We start from the raw sequence: 20575 nt of genomic DNA, 5'->3' as shown, positions 1-20575 counted from the left end.
CTGATCTTACTGGGGACTCACTTCTAGCAATGGACTACATTCACCACATTTTACACAACTTAGTAAAATGAGTTAAATGTCTTTCAATAGAAACTGTCTCACAAATTTGTCTCACCATTTTTTATATGGATAAAATACTGACATTTTAAACTATTCAAGTTAATATTATGATAAAATAAAATAACAACAAAGTGAGTACTCTTGCTTCTTTGTTTTGTGAAAAATATGTCGCAGGGAATACCTACAAAAGAAATGACTTAACCTGGTATGCTTCAACAGAATTCAGGCAATAATAAGAAACAGCTGTCAACCACAATCTCATCAATTATGCAGTGTCTATTTTACCCAAAAAACTTTGTCACTGACCTGATATATATATATATATAAAAAAAACTTGATCTATGTATGATGATAAAGTCTTCTTCCTATTTCAGAATACTTTCAATGCAGTTGATTCTTAACCTGCATCAGGGTACAATAATATTGTAATATAGGACTTACCACTGAAGTCAAAACTTGTTTTTGTGAAGAAGTCCATAGGGGCTAATGTTGTTTTCTTTTTGCCTTAGTTATTTCTATGGTTCCAAAAAATATTTCAAAACAAAATACTTCAGCTTATACTCCGTTTGGCTTGCTGTATTCACTTTTAGGACAACCACATCTGTAAAATGTCTTGCCGTTTCAATTGTACAGCTTGAAGCCACACATTTATTTGAATTTGTGAGTTAAATTATTCTTCATTGGGTAAGTTTATTCCTCTTACATCATCCCTTCATTTCTGGAGACGGTAGGCTAAAACGATTACAGCCCTCCCTTTATTGACGGGCTCGCTTTTCACACTTCCAAGAAAGCAGACAGCCGCCGACTGGCCTCAGCTTCCAAATATGCTTATCGTGCTAACACTGCCCTCGATATGTTTGCATTTTACACTCCGAGATTACAGTTCATTTGAGTAGGGTTGGGGTGTGTTGGGGTGACATATTTTGGGGTTGGGGGCTGGGAATAAGTTGTTTTCGAATTTTTCTCAATTTGAAGATCGTGACATGGTAAATTTAGTGTCAAATAAGGTGGTCAATAGGTTATTGACCACTTCCACTTAAAAGGTGCGATATCGTCGGATAACCTTGTTTGTTAGCCTAATGGTGAATCTCAAGTTAACTAAGTCTGACCACTGCTTTAGAATTTGTCAGAATTTGTCCATTAGTAAAACAGAGAAAACAAAAAGTCATGAAATATTGAGAAAACATGCTCCATCGCTATGCCAGTGTTGGATGTGTGTGTGTGTGTGGGGGGGGGGGGCGACTTTCAGATGACATTGACGCTATGTAGATGGGAATTGAGAATTGTGCTCCCCCCAACGTTTCTGGTTGTTGACGTTAGACAGTCGCACAAGGCGAAGCGGCTGCTTCTAGTGTTGATTTAGCCACCTCGTCAGCACCGCGCGCCGCTGGACAGCTCCCGGCAGCCGGATACGTGTGCGCTCTCCTCTAGGACACTTGTGGCGCTTGTTCCAAGTCTTTTAATGGAAAAACAATATATTTATGTTCCAAGTAAAACTGGAAGTTTACAACTTCAGAGGGAATCTACGGATACCTCGTTTCGAGATTTGTGGCAGGCAGCACATCCTCGGTGGCAGAGAGCGCAGCTTCATTGTGAGTAAATTAGATTCTTTGATGTGTGTGTGAATTCCCTACCAATGCCTTTCACGGTGTTACAATTCCGTGAATCGTTCATAGTCAGGGATAAAGCAACAAGCAAGACGGTGATTTAACTCGTAGTTTAACGTGACAGTATGGAACTGTTGTAACCATAATGACTTTAGGTAATAAAGAAAATACACCTTGTTTTATAGCCAATTAAATGCAGAATAGACGGCTCTCCCGGTTGATTGAATGGTTCATATAACTGTGTCCATTTTTTTGTCATATAGGAGTGCGTTTTGTTCTCTATTCCTCGAATGTAATTTGTGCAGCCTGGTGCGTAAAGCTTTACGCTTTGGGCATTCCTTTGTCTCCCCAATGCAATTGTGATCCAGTTTGGTTGAGACATTGCTGTCGGTTTTTCTGTCCACTTAAATCAGTGTATAGGTAATTAGTAAGCGTATCTGCATGTGTCAGTTGCATGGTGTAATTGTTGCTCTCTCAGATTGGATGTGCATATGTAATTGTCGAATGTTATGTTGCGATGTTGCGTTTTGCGCGTGAGCTCGGTGGCATGGATAATAACAATGTCTGAAAGTTTTTTTCTTTGCAAATAATGATGCATTCGGTGATGTGCATTCTCGACATTGGACTGTATTCATTTGCAAATTGTGTTGGTTTGATTGTAAGAATATTGTGGGTAGGAGAAGTAGGCTTTATAGCCAATAAACAATCTACGTACAAACCTATCGTATGCGTTATTATTTGGGTGGAAAAGTCCTGTGCCATCATTAATGTGCCATTATTGTGTTTTTATAGCATTCTTGTGTTTCAGACTCTGCATTGCATATGTTTGGTGAGACGTTTATTAGTGTCTAGAGTGGAGTCGATCGAAAAAAATCGAACTTTCAAAATGCATTTTATTTTCAGTAATTTACAAAAGCCAAGGTGTGTATTGAACAGTCAAGCTACATACAATCCCATTCAGTAGCAAATCTATTGTGAACGTAATCATGTGGTTTAATCAATTTCCCAATGTGAGTGCGCACTCAAAAACTGACCAATCACTGTATTCACCGATTCCAGGTTAACGGCAACAGACTGTCCCTATAGCCTTCACCTGCTTCCAAACATTTGGTTCAGAGGTTTTGGCCAAAAGCTGCGAAGCTGCTGTCTGCGTGGACTGGTGCTGAAGCTCCCCTTTCAAAGGCCAGGACCACTGACAAATCGAGAGACATGGCTACGAACGGCACCAAAGCAGATGGACAAGTAACAGAACTTAACGAAGTGGCAACTAATGACAAACCCAAGTCACTGGACGTGAAAGGGGAAAATACGAAAAAGGATCTTCCCGAAAGAGAAACATGGGGAGGGCGATTCGATTTCCTTCTGTCGTGTGTAGGTTATGCAATTGGACTGGGCAACGTATGGAGATTTCCATATCTCTGTGGAAAAAACGGTGGAGGTAAACAGGATTTTAAAAAAGTCATATAACCTACATATAACCTAAGCTCATTTCACTCTTAAGTAGGCCTGTGCTTAGTCAATTTTGAGCACCCTAATTATTATGAAAAGTGATTACCACAATGTCCCTTGTGTATGAGCACAGACACGCATTTTTCATATCCTAATTGAATAAGATTCCAATTAGCTTCCACAGTGGGCTGTAAGTAACATTCAGTTGCGTATGTCTGTTTTATTCTGACGTTTATATTTGGTTTGATTTACTTGTGTCTATGCAGGAGCCTTCTTGATCCCCTATTTTTTGACACTCATATTCGCTGGGATGCCCCTGTTCCTGCTGGAGACTGCTCTTGGTCAATACACCTCAATTGGTGGGCTTGGAGTCTGGAAACTGGCTCCCGTATTCAAAGGTATACATTCTACTCATGCAATGCTCTTACTGTATGTCTAAAAGCATTTTTTTTGTATCAAATCAAATTCCTAGTAGTCAGGTGGCCCCTTGTGCAGCTATCTTTATGTTCTTCTGTAAGTCTCTATGAATATGTTGGAGCATTAGGAGCATGCACAAAAAATGTCATAAATTTCCATCTCATAGGTGTTGGCCTTGCAGCAGCTGTCCTGGCCTTCTGGCTTAACATTTATTACATTGTCATCATTGCCTGGGCCATTTACTATCTCTACAACTCCTTTACCACTGTAAGTACCACACCTTTACCACCTACAACTCCTTTACCACTGTAAGTACCACACCTTTACCTCTTACAACTCCTTTACCACTGTAAGTACCACACCTTTACCTCTTACATTTCCTTTACCACTGTAAGTACCACACCTTTACCTCTTACAACTCCTTTACCACTGTAAGTACCACACCTTTACCACCCACAACTCCTTTACCACTGTAAGTACCACACCTTTACCTCTTACAACTCCTTTACCACTGTAAGTACCACACCTTTACCTCTTACAACTCCTTTACCACTGTAAGTACCACACCTTTACCTCTTACATTTCCTTTACCACTGTAAGTACCACACCTTTACCTCTTACAACTCCTTTACAACTGTAAGTACCACACCTTTACCACTTACAACTCCTTTACCACTGTAAGTACCACACCTTTACCTCTTACAACTCCTTTACCACTGTAAGTACCACACCTTTACCACCTACAAACCACATGGGGATGAGACAAACATGTGTTCCAGCTTTGCTCTATGCTCTCTGAGGATTGTAACATGCTTGTTGATGCCATGTGGGATTTCTCATTGTGTCATGGAGGAAAGCATACATTATCCTTCTGTTTTTATACGTTATCCTTCTGTTTTTCAGGAACTTCCATGGAGCTCATGTGGCAATCCATGGAACACAGAAAAGTGTTACTCAAACTACAGCATAGTTGATAACACCAATCTTACCAGCGCGGTGATGGAGTTTTGGGAGTAAGACATTAACTGCTTCTTTTTTTGTTGTTGCTTCAGCACAGCATTATAGTACCCTGCATGACTGCTTGAGAAGTATAAAATGACATTTCCTTTGCTGCAAAGCATTCTCCCAGTCTGTATATTAGTCTTATTGTTACTCTCTCTGATCTTATAGGCGCAACATGCATCAAATGACCGATGGCTTGGAAAAACCAGGGCAGATCCGAGCACCACTGGCAATAACACTGGCCATCGCTTGGGTCCTAGTGTACTTCTGTATCTGGAAAGGGGTGAGCTGGACTGGCAAGGTAAGAGATTGGTTTCTCATGGCAGATTTAGGTGTATGCAAAAGCTCTCTGTCATCCAATGTGTGATAGTGATGCAATATTAATCGTTGTCATATCACCTTCATCAATCATTTATATTGCACTGACTATTGCCCAGATAGACTTTTAGAATGAGAGGAGAACCATCAAACCCACATGTTCAGTAATCATATTCAGGCTCATGGGGCCTTCTCTAATTCCAATTCTCCTGATACAGAAAATTGGGGGGAAATTTGATGATGAGGAGGAGCGAACAAGCCCTCTAAAATCTGTTTTTTCCCATTTCTCTCTCTCTCAGTTGGAACAATGTTACTCCCTGGTGTTGTTACGATTTGGATATCTAATGTGTCATGTGACCATAGAAAATAACATTTGTTGTGGTCACAAAACCACAACATTTCTTGACTGGATTTCTGTTATTTATTTTCGTCTCTTTTTTTCTGTTCTTTGTGCGAGAGATTGGAGGACAATAAATCCATTGGTATTCCTCTCTAAAGAAAAGGCCTTTGTTTAAGAAGAGACTGAATTGCAAATGTGTTGGTTCAATGGCGTATAGCTCATCTGCACTTGAAAGTGTTAACATGCATTCATTTCCTGTTGATGGTGACTCAATTATTTCACTTTCTAGGTTGTGTACTTCTCGGCCACGTACCCCTATTTCATGCTTTTCATTCTGTTCTGCCGTGGAGTGACTCTACCTGGAGCTATAGATGGAATTCTCTTCTATATCACCCCTAACTTTGAAAAACTAAAAGAATCTGAGGTACTGAATGAACTTATCATTCTATGTAAGACAAATACCTGTATGGGAGTCATTCATTTTTCAGCCCCTTTGTCAAATGGCTAAATGGTTCTCTCCCCTTGTCAGGTATGGCTGGATGCTGCCACTCAGATATTTTTCTCCTACGGTTTGGGACTGGGCTCACTGATAGCTCTTGGCAGCTATAACCCTTTTAATAATAATGTTTACAGGTAAGATGGAGGTAGGCTTCTATTAAATGGAAAGATAATGTATCAGACAAGACCTGAAAAGGCAACAATTTGACCAGTATACCTTAACAGTAAATGTGACTGTAAAGTGGACCTTACTATCAGCCATGTACAATGAGAAGCCTAAACCAACGTTATTACAATCGATAAAGTATACTGAACAAAAATATAAATGCAACATGTAACAATTACAATTATTTTACTGAGTTACAGTTCATATAAGAAATCAGTCAATTTAAATAAATTAATTAGGCCCTAATCTATGGATTTCACATGACTGGGCAGGGGCACAGTCATGGGTGGGCCTGGGAGGGCATAGGCCCACCCACTGGGGAGCCAGGCCCAGCCAATCAAAATTAGTTTTTCCCACAAAAGGGCTTTATTACAGACAGAAATACTCTTCAGTTTCATTGGCTGTCAGAGTGGTTGGTCTCAGACGATCCCACAGGTGAAGAAGTCGGATGTGGAGGTCCTGGGCTGGTGTGGTTAAACGTGGCCTTTTATTGTCCCCAGCACAAGGTGCACCTGGGTAATGGTCATGCTGTTTAATCAACTTCTCGATATGCCACACCTGTCAGGTGGATGGATTATCTTGCCAAAAGAGAAATGCTCACTAACAGGGATGTAAACAAATTTGTACACAACATTTGAGAGAAATAAGCTTTTTGTGCGTAATGAACATTTCTGGATCTTTTATTTCAACTCTTGAAACATGGGAACAACACTTTACATGTTGCGTTCATATTTTTGTTCGGTATACTATAATTCAGTCTGATATGGGGCCCTTCATATGGCTTTGGATGTGGTAGTATACATCAAATAAAATTTGCCAACAATTACACAACCTCTTCCCCAAACAGCACATCCATGCTTCTAGGTCACACAAATTGCTCATCTGTTATATAATGATGCAGACTCAGCTTGCGTTTATTTCAATTTACTTGTTGTTTATTAGCAACCCAATATTATTTAGCTACAGGCCACACTTTATATGATGCAATTAGGTTTGTAAATAAGGCTGGATTTTGGAAAACTCTTCTTTGCAAATAGGGGCTTGACATCCATTAGAAATGGACATTGCATGATTTAATATTTGGGTATTACTGTGACATTAAACTTCTTTGGAAAAAAGAACATTGTTCCCCATTGGAATGTTATACAAAAAGCAAATTACATATATTTTTACAATATCATTGCACACCTTATGTGGCCAATTTAAATGTTACTAAGCAGGGATATGTTTTCCACTCAGCAATAATAAGGAATCAACTCTCTCCTGAGAAGGCCTTTTTAGGAATCCGTGATGATGTTACAGAAGAGATGACAGATCACCTTAAGCTCTGACAACAGGACGTTTTCATGTTTCCTTTCCCCAGAGACTCTATCATAGTGTGCTGCATCAACTCCTTCACCAGCATGTTTGCGGGCTTTGTCATCTTCTCTATTGTGGGCTTCATGGCGAATGTGACTAACAGACCAATACAAGAAGTCGCAGCTTCAGGTAAACTCAATGCTCCCTCAGAGCACAATAGGGGAGTAATGTTGTCTATTCTGACTCCTGCTCACCGCCTCAATCCACACAGAGAAATGCAGCCCGTAGAACAGCGAGCTAATGCGTTGTGTTGTGTGTTTGGTATGCAGGTCCAGGCCTGGCTTTTCTGGCATACCCCGAGGCTGTGACCCAGCTGCCTATTTCTCCTCTCTGGGCTATCCTGTTCTTCTCCATGCTGCTGATGCTGGGGATTGACAGTCAGGTAAGGCTGTTTTCATTGACTGCTCCCAGATCTGTTGGTGCTTTAGCCCAATCCTCTCACTATTGTTGTCATACCATGTCAGGGGAGTTGGCTAAAGCACCTACAGATCTGGGACCAGGCTACTTAGGTGTCACGTCCTGGCCAGTATAAGGGTTAATTGTCATTGTAGTTTGGTCAGGACGTGGTTCGGGGTGGTGTGTTTGTTGAAGGGGCATTTGATTGAAGTATTCCGGGGTTTTTGGGCACTGTTTGATTTTCATGTATTCTATGTTTAGTCTAGTGTGTCTGTTTCTATGTTTGGTTAATTGGGGTTGGGACTCTCAGTTGAAGGCAGGTGTTGTCTATTTGCCTTTGATTGAGAGTCCCATATATTAGGGTGTGTTTGTCATTGGTGGGAGATTGTTCCGTGTATAGCGTCAAGCCTTACAGGACTGTTTATTGTCGGTGTGTTTCTTTTTGTATACGTGTTTATTTTGGGTTTGCCTTCTTTTCTTATAATAAAGAAGATGAGTATACACATACCTGCTGCGTTTTGGTCCTCCATTACCAACGACAACCGTGACACTTAGGTTCTGACCTAAATGTGTAAGCACAGGTATATATGACACTGGTTTTCTCTGGTCTCTCCACATGAGAAGCACACTGGCTAATATTTATTTCCTCCTAGTGGACAGATAGCTGAGCCTTGACTTTTACTGTCAACTCATTTTAATGCAACTATATCACCTCTCTCTCTGCCCCCGGGTGCTCTGTTCTCATGCTTTCAGCTTGTGTATGATATTTGGCTAGCCTAACTCTAGGGCCACTGAGTCTGCTAGCAATTATGCTAAATGCTGCTACTCCCGTTTACACAAAACAGGTAAATCACAATATTACACACTTGCGCTCTGACTATTTTTGTAATGGAATTGTAAGTGTTCGTACATACAGCAAGAGAAATGGCTATTTGACATGTTAGAGTTATATTTTCAAGGTCGCTGCCAAAATGGGGTTGCTAGTGCTTAAAAACTAATGGAAATACACTATACATACAAAAGTATGTGGACACCCCTTCCAATTAGTGGGTTAGGCTATTTCAGACACACCCGTTGCTGACAGGTGTATAAAATCGAGCACACAGCCATGCAATCTCCATAGACAAACATTGGCAGTAAAATGGCCTTACTGAAGAGCTCAGTGACGTTCAACGTGGTACCGTCATAGAATGCCACCTTTCCGACAAGTCAGTTTGTCAAATGTATGCCCTGCTAGAGCTGCCTCGGTCCACTGTAAGTGCTGTTATTGTGAAGTGGAAACGTCTAGGAGCAACAATGGCTCAGCCGCGAAGTGGTAGGCCACACGCTCACAGAACAGGACCGCCGAGTGCTGAAGCTTGTAGTGCATAAAAATAGTCTTTCCTCGGTTGCAACACTCATTACCAAGTACCAAACTGCCTCTGGAAGCAACGCCAGTACAATAAGTAAGTTTGAACATCTTGGCCATGTACTGTTATAATCTCCACCCGGCACAGCCAGAAGAGGACTGGTCACCCCTCAGAGCCTGGTTCCTCTCTAGGTTTCTTCCTATGTTTCTGCCTTTCTAGGGAGATTTTCCTAGCCACCGTGCTTCTACATCTGCATTGCTTGCTGTTTGGGGTTTTAGGCTGGGTTTCTGTATAGCACTTTGTGACATCGGCTGATGTAAAAAGGGCTTTATAAATACATTTGATTGATTGAATAACTGTTTGTCGGGAGCTTGGGTAACCATGGCCGAGCAGCCGCACACAAGCCTAAGATCACCATGAGCAATGACAAGCGTCGGCTGGAGTGGTGTAAAGCTCGCAGCCATTGAACTCTGGAGCAGTGGAAACGTGTTCTTTGGAGTGATGAATCATGCTTCACCTTCTGGCAGTCTGACAGACAAATCTGGGTTTGGCAGATGCCAGGAGAACACTACCTGCCCGAATGCGTAGTGCCAACTGTAAAGTTTGGTGGAGGAGGAATAATGGTCTGGGGCAGTTTTTCAAGGTTCAGGCTAGGCCCCTCAGTTCCAGTGAAGGGAAATCTTAACTCTACAGCATACAATGACATTATAGACGATCGTGTGCTTCCAACATTGTGGCAAAAGTTTGTTGAAGGCTCTTTCCTGTTTCAGCATGGCAATGCCCTCGTGCACCAAGCAAGGTCCATACAGAAATGTTTTTTCGAGATCGGTGTGGAAGAAGTTGACTGGCCAGCACAGAGCTCCATCGAACACTTCTGGGATGAATTGGAATGCCGACTGTGAACCATGCCTAATCGCCCAACATCAGTGCCCGACCTCACAAATGCTCTTGTGGCTGAATGGAAGCAAATCAATGCAGCAATGTTCCAACATTTAGCAGAAAGCCTTCCCAGAAGATTGAAGGCTGTTATAGCAGCAAAGGGGGAACCAACTCCATATTAATGCCCATGACTTTGGAATGTGATGTTCAGCAGGTGTACACATACTTTTGGTCATTGGGCCAGTAACCGAAAGGTTGTTGGATCGAATCCCTGAGTTGACAAGGTAAAAATCTGTCGTTCTGCCCCTGAACAAGGCAGTTAACCCACTGTTCGTAGGCCGTCATTGTAAATAAGATTTTTTTCTTAACTGACTTGCCTAGTGAAATAAAAAGATAGTGCATTCAGGAAGTATTCAGACCCCTTGACTTTTTCCACATTTTGTTACGTTTTGCCTTATTCTAAAATAGATTAAATTCTTATACACAATACCCCATAAGGACAAAGTGAAAACAGGTTTTTCATTATTTTTGCAAATTAATTCAAAATAAAAAACAGAAATACTTTATTTACATAAGTATTCAGACCTTTTGCTATGAGACTCGAAATTGAGCTCAGGTGCATTCTGTTTCCATTGATCATCCTAGACATGTTTCTACAACTTGATTAGAGTCCACCTGTGGTAAATTAAATTGATTGGACATGATTTGGGAAGGCACACACCTGTCTATATAAGATCCCAAAGCATGTCAGAGCAAAAACCAAGCCATGAGGTTTAAGGAATTGTCCGTAGAGCTCCGATGACAGAATTGAGTCGAGGCACAGATCTGGGGAAGGGTACCAAAAAATGTCTGCAGCATTGAAGGTCCCCAAGAACACAGTGGCCTCCATCATTCTTAAATGGAAGAAGGTTGGAACCACCAGCACTCTTCCTAGAGCTGGCCGCCCGGCCAAACTGAGCAATCGGGGGAGAAGGGCCTTGGTCAGGGAGGTGACCAAGAACCCAATGGTCACTCTGACAGAGCTCCAGAGTTCCTCTTTGGAGATGGGAGAACCTTCCAGAAGGACATCCATCTCTTCAGCACTCCACCAATCAGGCCTTTATGGTAGAGTGGCCAGAAGGAAGCAACTCCTCAGAAAAAGGCACATGACAGCCCGCTTGGAGTGTGCCAAAAGGCACCTAAAGGACTCTCAGACATAAGAAACAAGATTCTCTGTTCTGATAAAACCAAGATTGAACTCTTTGGCCTGAATGCCAAGCGTCACGTCTGGAGGAAACCAGAAACCGCTCATCACCTGGCCAATACCATCCCTACAGTGAAACATGGTGGTGGCAGCATAATGCTGTGGGGATGTTTCTCAGCGCCAGGAACTGGGAGACTAGGCAGGTTCGAGGGAAAGATGAACAGAGAAAAGTACAGAGAGATCCTTGATGAAAACCTGCTCCAGAGCACTCAGGACCACAGACTGGGGCAAAGGTTCACCTTCTAACAGGACAACGACCCTAAGCACACAGCCAAGACAACGCAGGTGTGGCTTCAGGACAAGTCTCTGAATGTCCTTGAGTGGTCCAGCCAGAGCCCGGACTTGAACCTTATCGAAGGGATTTCTTTATTTCTAATATTTTCTACATTGTAGAATAATAGTGAAGACTATGAAATAACACATGCGGAATCATGTAGTAACAAAAAAAGTATTACACAAATCAAAATCTATTTTATATTTCAGATTCTTCAAATAGCCACCCTTTCTATTGATGACAGCTTTGGCATTCTCTCAATGACAATCCCTCATGAAGCTGGTTGAGAGAATGCCAAGAGTGTGCAAAACTGTCATCAAGGCAAAGGGTGGCTATTTGAACAATCTCAAATCTCAAATATATTTTTATTTGTTTAACACTTTTCTCATTACTATATGATTCCATATGTGTTATTTAATTATGTTGATGTCTTCACTATTCTACAATGTAGAAAATAGTAAAAATAAAGAAAAACCCTTGTATGAATGAGTAGGTGTTCTAAAACTTTTGACCAGTAGTGTAGCTGTGCAGCGACGCTCCCCATCGAACCTGATAGAGGTTCAGAGGATCTGCGGAGAAGAATGGGAGAAACTCCCCAAATACAGGTGTGCCAAGCTTGTTGCATCATACCCAAGAAGACTCGAGGCTGTAATCGCTACCAAAGGTTCTTCAACAAAGTACTGAGTAAAGGGTCTGAATACTTATGTGAATTTGATATTTTGTTTTATTTTATAAATTAACAAAACAAATTAAAAACCTGTTTTTGCTTTGTCATTATGGGGTATTGTGTGTAGATTGATCGGGGAGGGACTATTTAATCCATTTTAGAATAAGGCTGTAATGTAACAACATGTGGAAAAAGTCAAGGGGTCTAAATATTTTCAGAATGCACTGTGTATATATATATATATATATATATATATATATATATATACAAAATAAAATAAATATATATATATATATATATATATATATATTCTACCATTTATTTAGTTAGTTCTGGATAATATGTTGGTTATTACAATGTATGCTTTCCATGATCTGAATTAATTTAATATAATCCATCAATATCCATCATCTTGGTCATTAGTTACAACTGTTACATGGTTATCATACCATACATGGACCACCATGTTGTAAATAAACACATGTATATTTGCCCATTCAGTAAAATGAATGTACAACAGTGATACTATCCTTCTAGGGATCCATGTCCCTGTAATTTCCAATTACCAGTGCACTTTTTTGGTCCTTTTAACTAAAAAAATTAATAAATAACAATTTAACAAATTATGCAGTTCATAAAAATGTATTTATTGTAAAATAAATTACAAATAGGAATAAGACCATCAATTATAGAAGAAACATGAAGTGTTGCCTTGCATAGATACTAAAGAAAGTACTGTAAATATCTCCCATTTTTAACTGAGTGTCCCCCATTTTGTGTGTGTGTAGTTCTGCACAGTGGAGGGCTTTATAACAGCTCTGGTGGATGAGTTTCCCAGGGCACTGAGGGGCAGGAGAGAGCTCTTCATCGCTGCTGTCTGCCTGGTCTCCTACCTGATCGGCCTGTCCAACATCACACAGGTACAGCACACCACAGAACAGTCTCTCTCTCTCTCTCTCTCTCTCTCTCTCTGTCTCTCTCTCTCTGTCTGTCTCTCTCTCTGTCTCTCTCTCTCTGTCTCTCTCTATGTCTCTCTCTCTCTCTGTGTCTCTCTGTCTCTCTCTCTGTCTCTCTCTCTCTCTCTCTCTCTCTCTGTGTCTCTCTGTCTCTCTCTCTCTCTCTCTCTCTCTCTCTCTCTCTCTCTCTCTCTCTCTCGTCACTGTGTCAATTCCACTAATGCCATTGACCAACCAGTTAAACCTCCAAGCTCAATGATACAGTAGTTGATAGAAAATGTGAATTACATTGGATAACACTATTGCTCTTTAATTTAATTTATATAAAAAAGGATTTGTTTAGACCATTCTGTTTGTTTGATTACACATGCTGTTGAAATTGGATCCCAACACTCATTTTTCCGTCTGAGATGAGGACATTGATATAATGTAGAGACCACAGACCGCTGCATATGGGTTCTTCTCGTAGTGTGACTCACCCATCTGTGTTGTGTCACTAGGGAGGCCTGTACGTGTTCAAGCTCTTCGACTACTACTCTGCCAGTGGGATGTGTCTGCTCTTCCTGGTCTTCTTTGAGTGCATCTCCATATCCTGGTTCTATGGTAGGTAGAGTCTCTAGGCAACATCAAATACACACAGTAGCTACATTATTACAGTGAATAGTATACATCAGAAACACCCTATTTCAGCATGACAAAATGACTTGTTACAGTGATATATCCTCAGGCAACATTTGTGAAAAAGAAATTAAAGCGTTTTCTCTTTGTTCCTAAAATGAGGGGATGAACAATGAATGAACTAGCTGGTCTAGGTAAATTTGAAAGTTGAATGATAGAATGACCTCACACCTGTCCAAAGACATTAGTCCAGCTTCAACCCCTGGGACTTCAACTCTGCTCACGTGTCCTACACTACACCACCTCTCCTTCCTCATCACAATTCATGGCAGACTAGCGGTAAATTGGAAGAAATTGAATTTGAATACTTTGATCATGCATTCATTTGTCTCACAGGTGTGAACAAGTTCTATGACAACATCCAGGAGATGATTGGCTACAAGCCCTGTATATGGTGGAAGCTATGCTGGGTCTGTTTCACTCCTCTCATTGTGGCTGTAAGTAGTACACCATACACATCCAATACAACATAATGACATGAAAAATGAAAAGAACCAATAACATCAATAATGATAATAGGGACCACAATGGAAATAACTGTATTGTGCAATCCTGGTCACGTTTAAAAAAAAAAAGCTTTGTACTGTGTGTATATATCTATTATTTTTTACTGTCAAATAAAATCTATCAATCAGTCACTGACCTGCCTCAAGCAATTTTGAGACAGAGACAGAAAGTGCCTAAGAAGTGGTGGTGTCAGGATTAATAAGGATCGTACCATGTCTCCCACAGGGGGTGTTCCTGTTCAGTGCAGTCCAAATGGTTCCTCTCACCTTGAACAACTATGTGTTCCCCGCCTGGGGCCAGGGAGTGGGCTGGCTCATGGCTCTGTCCTCCATGGTCCTCATTCCTGGTTACATGGTCTACATGTATCTCGGACTCAAGGGCACCTGGAAAGAGGTAAGTAACATGATTAATGATTATTGATATAGTTCTCCCGTTTCTCTAAGAGCAAGAGAATCAATGCAATTTGGTGATAATTGATATGTAACCTTAATGGTAAAAAAAAACATGTTTAAGAACTAGTATAACATTTCCTTTCAGTCAGGTTCTCCTCTCTGGACATGTTGGAGATGCAGTCATTGTGTTACTTAATGAACTGTTTTGTTGTGAATTTTTCTCAGCGCCTGCAGATAATGTTTCAGCCGCCTGCAGTGGTCCGACGGCCGCAGGAGAATGGGCCTGAGGCAGTGGTTGCGGAGACCAACATAGCTAGTCCTTCTAACCCGGCCAACCCAGCTAACCTGGCCAACCCAGCTAGCCCTGCCAACCCAGCGAGCCCTGGCAACCCAGCTAGTTCTGGCAACCCAGCTAGTCCTGCCAACCCAACTGCTACAAGCCCGGTTGCTGCAGTCCCGGCCAGCCCAACACCTCCAGCCATTCCAGTTACTCTGGCTAGCCCTGTGAACCCAACCAGTCCGACCGTCCCAACCGTCCCTACCGTCCCTACCGTCCCTACCGTCCCTACCGTCCCTATCACTCCAGCCAACCCAACCAGCCCTACCAGCCCACCACCCAATCCAGTTAGCCCAACGCCAACTGAGCCAGCCATCCCACCACCCAATATAGCGAGCTCAACCAACTCAACCAACCTTACCAACCGAACCAACGCAGAGGCCAATGTCTAGACAAGGCAGAACCCTCATGGAGAAAGTGCAGTCAACAGCGAACATTACCAAGGACTTCCAATATTTTAATTGATTCACCTACCTCCATGGGCAATATCTGATCAAACCGGATTTAAAAATCATGTTTAATTTTTCTGCATTTGTAAAGCTAATGTTTTTTTTATTGGTATGCATTACAAATACAAAAATCAAAGACTGTTAGTGTTCACAAATTCTACTGTAATCTGGGTAAAAAAAATATGTAAGCATACTGTGTAATACTGTGAGAGAAAAAAAAGATTGAAAATATAGAATAGCAATTTGTTGAATATCTTCATGAACCAAGTAAATACAGTGTGACTATAGTAGAGATGAAGTTCTAGTGAACAAAATGGTCACCATGGGAGAGTGCAAGGGACAGGGTCAAATTATTGTGGTTGTTTACTAAGCCTTACTTGCACTCTGTGGGGCTGATTACAAGCCACATGGCAATGAGGGAACTCTGATGAAGAAGCACAATGCCAATAAGAAGTTTAAAGTCAACGAACCCTGGATTTATCCAGTATTAACGTTGCAAAATATTTTCTGTGTGAAAGAGACTGTTATTTTATCACCATTTTTATTTTTATTTTTTACTTTTATGTGATTGAAACATTTTTAGAATTATTTGTAGGATGTTTTCTACTATCAGTGTTGTGACCGAGGACCAACATTGTAGGCAGACGAAAGCAAAAACTATCTATGCCATGCAGTGTTCAGTTTGCGAAGCACAGGGTATCAAAAACAGACATAAAATGCAAAAGCACAGGGTATAGAAAAGTGATGTACAAACATTGACTATCCCTTAATGCTGACAGTCAATCCTGTTTACTTTTTTTTGCATGCTTTCCTCAGTAACATCAGATAAAATTCCAAAATGTCTCCTGACAGATCCAAAACGAGAACAGAGAAGGCTCTAAGCCAGTTATCAACCAATTTATGCCAAGCCATAGTCTGTTTGCATGACTTGGCTGATCTCCAGAAAATCACTTTGTATGCTAGAAAACAATATTGGACCAACTCTATGTTTAAAGATAGTCCTTTTTTGTTCACTCTTATGTGTAATGATCAATTATAGTTTGATCAGTATGTATTCAGCAATACATATGTAGATGTATAGGTGCAGGCCAGTAGAAGAGTGGTCTGTTTCTAATTGTATTTTCGTTGTCTTTGCTTTACTAGTGAAAAGCACAAAGCTTTAACTTTTGCCATGGCATGTTAAGACAATGCTAGTTTGCTTCTATGGCAGCTATAGTGAAAAGCATTTGGTCCAACAAAACAAGTTGACTTTGAAAAGCAAAGCAACAAAGTGGAAATGTGAAATGGCTACAGTTCATGTCCTGTCACTTTTGTATAAAGTTACTCTACCACAGTTTTCTCTGGAACCTTGTTGTAAAACTGTACTGTGTAAAACATGTAACTGTGAATGTTTGTAATACATTGGAAGTTATTGTCTAAATGTTGAAAAAATTCGAAAGGAGTTGCTGTTTTCTGCAATAATATTTTCACAGAAACTAAAGCACATATCTTACAGAAATATACAAAATGATGATGACAATGAAGACATTGACGATTATATTAAAAATAGAAACTATGTCTAGTAAAAAATTATATTGTTTTGTATATTTTTAACTGTCTCACTGCCTAATGTACAACATAATATAAACATGATATGTATTTAAATGGTGTCATATGATAAAGCACGATTGTCATGTTATAAAAAAAGAAAAAAGCTGAAAAAATAAAGAATTATAGAAAATATGAATAACTGTCCTGCATTTGTTTATTACTGTGCTCAAGCATAATATAGTGTTTGCTGTACAGTAGCTTTTGATGTTGTGAAATTAGGTCATCATAATAGACCTCTCAAATACTAAACAGAAAACATTAGAAACACCTGCTCTTTCCATGATATACAGTGGGGGGAAAAAGTATTTGATCCCCTGCTGATTTTGTACGTTTGCCCACTGGCAAAGAAAGGATCAGTCTATAATTTTAATGGTAGGTTTATTTGAACAGTGAGAGACAGAATAACAACAACAATATCCAGAAAAAAACGCATGTCAAAAATGTTATAAATTGATTTGCATTATAATGAGAGAAATAAGTATTTGACCCCCTCTCAATCAGAAAGATTTCTGGCTCCCAGGTGTCTTTTATACAGGTAACAAGCTGAGATTAGGAGCACACTCTTAAAGGGAGTGCTCCTAACTGCAGCTTGTTACCTGTAAAAAAGACACCTGTCCACAGAAGCAATCAATTAATCAGATTCCAAACTCTCCAAGGATGTCAGGGACAAGATTGTAGACCTACACAAGGCTGGAATGGGCTACAAGACCATCGCCAAGCAGCTTGGTGAGAAGGTGACAACATTTGGTGCGATTTTCGCAAATGGAAGAAACACAAAAGAACTGTCAATATCCCTCGGCCTGGGGCTCCATGCAAGATCTCACCTCATGGAGTTGCAATGATCATAAGAACGGTGAGGAATCAGCCCAGAACTACACGGGAGGATCTTGTCAATGATCTCAAGGCAGCTGGGACCATAGTCACCAAGAAAACAGTTGGTAACACACTACGCCGTGAAGGACTGAAATCCTGCAGCACCCGCAAGGTCCCCCTGCTCAAGAATACATATACAGGCCCGTCTGAAGTCTGCCAATGAACATCTGATTGACTCAGAGGACAACTGGTGAAAGTGTTGTGGTCAGATGAGACCAAAATGGAGCTCTTTGACATCAACTCAACTCGCCGTGTTTGGAGGAGGAGGAATGTTGCCTATGACCCCAAGAACACCATCCCCACCGTCAAACATGGAGGTGGAGACATTATGCTTTGGGGGTGTTTTTCTGCTAAGGGGACAGGACAACTTCACCGCATCAAAGGGACGATGGACGGGGCCACGTACCGTCAAATATTTGGTGAAAACCTCCTTCCCTCAGCCAGGGCATTGAAAATGGCTCGTGGATGGGTATTCCAGCATGACAATGACCCAAAACACACGGCCAAGGCAACAAAGGAGTGGCTCAAGAAGAAGCACATTAAGGTCCTGGAGTGGCCTAGCCAGTCTCCAGACCTTAATCCCATAGAAAATCTGTGGAGGGAGCTGAAGGTTCGAGTTGCCAATCGTCAGCCTCGAAACCTTAATGACTTGGAGAAGATCTGCAAAGAGGAGTGGGACAAAATCCCTCCTGACATGTGTGCAAACCTGGTGGCCAACTACAAGAAACGTATGACCTCTGTGATTGTGTAACGCCCTGGCCATAGAGAGGGGTTTTTGTTCTTTATTTTGGTTAGGCCAGGGTGTTACATTAGGTGGGCGTTCTATGTTAATTTTTCTATGTTTTTGTATTTCTTTGTTTTGGGCCGTGTGTGGCTTCCAATCAGGCACAGCTGTAGTTCGTTGTTGCTGATTGGGAGTCACACATAAGGAGCCTGTTTTTCCTTTGAGTTTTGTGGGGGATTGTTTCTGTTTAGTGTCTTGTACCTGACAGTACTGTTTGGCTGTCGGTTTTCTTGTTTTGTTGTATCGTGTTCGTTAATTAAAACTCAAGATGAACACTAACTCCGCTGCACCTTGGTCTACTTCCACAGACAGCCGTTACAGATTGCCAACAAGGGTTTTGCCACCAAGTACTAAGTCATGTTTTGCAGAGGGGTCAAATACTTATTTCCCTCATTAAAATGCAAATCATTTTATAACATTTCTGACATGCGTTTTTCTGGATTTTTTTGTTGTTATTCTGTCTCTCACTGTTCAAATAAACCTACTATTAAAATTATAGACTGATCATTTCTTTGTAAGTGAGCAAACGCACAAAATCAGCAGGGGATCAAATACTTTTTTCCCCCACTGTAGACTGATCAGGTGAAAGCTATGATCCCTTATTGATGTCACTTGTTAAATCCACTTCAATCAGTGTAGATGAAGGGGAGGAGACAGGATAGAGAAGGATTTTTAAGCCTTCAGACAATTGAGACATGGATTCTGTATGTGTGCCATTCAGAGGGTGAATGGGAAAAACAAAAGATTTAAGTGCCTTTGAACGGGGTATGGTAGTAGGGTGTCAGGCACACCGGTTTGAGTGTGTCAAGAACTGCAACACTGCTGGGTTTTTCACGCTCAACAGTTTCCCGTGTGTATCAAGAATGGTCCACCACCCAAAGGACATCTAGCCAACTTAATACAGCTATGGGAAGCATTGGAGTCAAAATGTGCCAGCATCCCTGGTGGAACACTGTCAACACATTGTCCAAGCCCCGACGAATTGAGGCTGTTCTGAGGGCAAAAGGTGGTTGAACTCAATATTAGGAAGGTGTTCCTAATGTTTTGTACGCTCAGCGTATAGTCTGCATCTGTGACGTTCGTCGTTATGAGGAGACCAAGGCGCAGCGTGAGTTGGGTTCATAATATTTATTTCCAAAGTGAACTAGCAAAAACAATAAAACTAACCAAAAGCTAGGCGTGCAAACACATGCAACACAAAGACAAGATCCCACAACTGACTGTGGGAAAAAGGGCTGCCTAAGTATGATTCCCAATCAGAGACAACGAATGACAGCTGCCTCTGATTGGAAACCATACTCGGCCAATCAAAGAAAAAGACACCATAGACATACAACACATAGAATGCCCACCCCATGTCACACCCTGACCTGACCTAACCAAACAGAGAAAAACGTCTCTCTCAGGTCAGGGCGTGACAGCATCAAACCTCTGAGTAGTAATTGGCAAGTGTTTTGAGTCTCTAAAAAGAGACACAAGATATTTGTAATGATATTTGTAATTTATAGATTTACACACTTAAGAAAATGCTATCTAGAAAAAAACATGTAAGGATTTGTAGCAAATATATAGCTAGAACGGAAAAGCATATAAAGGCAATTGTTAATTACTATTACCATGGACGTGTACTATAGAATCAGGTGTGAAACTAGAAATGCAAAGTAAATCCCTTGTTCAGTAAACCGGGGGAAAGAAATCCTGCCAAAGTAAACAGTAGCCCAGGCCAACGTTTTCACTACAATAAATAATTTCAAACCAAAACATTTGGCTTTTGGAGAGTTTAGAACAACCATGAAAAGACATTGAGAGCAAAATGTCTGAAACCTTCCCTTGTGATGTACAGTAGTGTGTCAGAAACACAGTCTGATAGCGAAGCCCCAGCAGGCTAGAAAAACATCACCACAAAACAGCTCTGGCCCCGGGGCCTGGCGTGCCAACCCACCTCATCTCTCCAACCTCTTACAGCTGTGTGTGTGTCTTCCTTC

General features: G+C 41.1%; 1 protein-coding gene across 3 annotated transcripts; it reads left to right on the top strand.

Moving 5' to 3' along the window:
* The first annotated feature begins 1358 nt into the window (after nucleotides 1-1358).
* LOC106566752 (sodium- and chloride-dependent GABA transporter 1) lies at nucleotides 1359-17066 on the top strand. 3 transcript variants are annotated; one of them, XM_014135110.2, is made up of 15 exons: nucleotides 1359-1652; nucleotides 2727-3105; nucleotides 3383-3514; nucleotides 3700-3800; nucleotides 4437-4546; nucleotides 4704-4836; nucleotides 5483-5617; nucleotides 5723-5826; nucleotides 7221-7345; nucleotides 7486-7598; nucleotides 12813-12944; nucleotides 13481-13583; nucleotides 13995-14095; nucleotides 14391-14558; nucleotides 14783-17066. In XM_014135110.2, exons 2-15 carry the CDS (start codon nucleotides 2877-2879, stop codon nucleotides 15284-15286), a joined length of 2190 nt encoding a protein of 729 aa, XP_013990585.2. In that variant the 5' UTR covers nucleotides 1359-1652; nucleotides 2727-2876; the 3' UTR covers nucleotides 15287-17066. The 3 variants fall into 3 exon arrangements, with proteins under 3 accessions (XP_013990585.2, XP_045549027.1, XP_045549026.1); XM_045693071.1 differs by lacking the exons at nucleotides 1359-1652; nucleotides 2727-3105; nucleotides 3383-3514; nucleotides 3700-3800 and adding an exon at nucleotides 4043-4046; XM_045693070.1 differs by lacking the exons at nucleotides 1359-1652; nucleotides 2727-3105; nucleotides 3383-3514; nucleotides 3700-3800 and adding an exon at nucleotides 4233-4251.
* Nucleotides 17067-20575: the final 3509 nt, after the last annotated feature.

The sequence above is a fragment of the Salmo salar genome, chromosome ssa13 (assembly GCF_905237065.1).
Source record: "Salmo salar chromosome ssa13, Ssal_v3.1, whole genome shotgun sequence".
In the NCBI taxonomy this organism is placed as follows: domain Eukaryota; kingdom Metazoa; phylum Chordata; class Actinopteri; order Salmoniformes; family Salmonidae; genus Salmo; species Salmo salar.
Note: the sequence above shows the minus strand (reverse complement) of the source record. Positions and strands in the feature narration are given on the sequence as shown.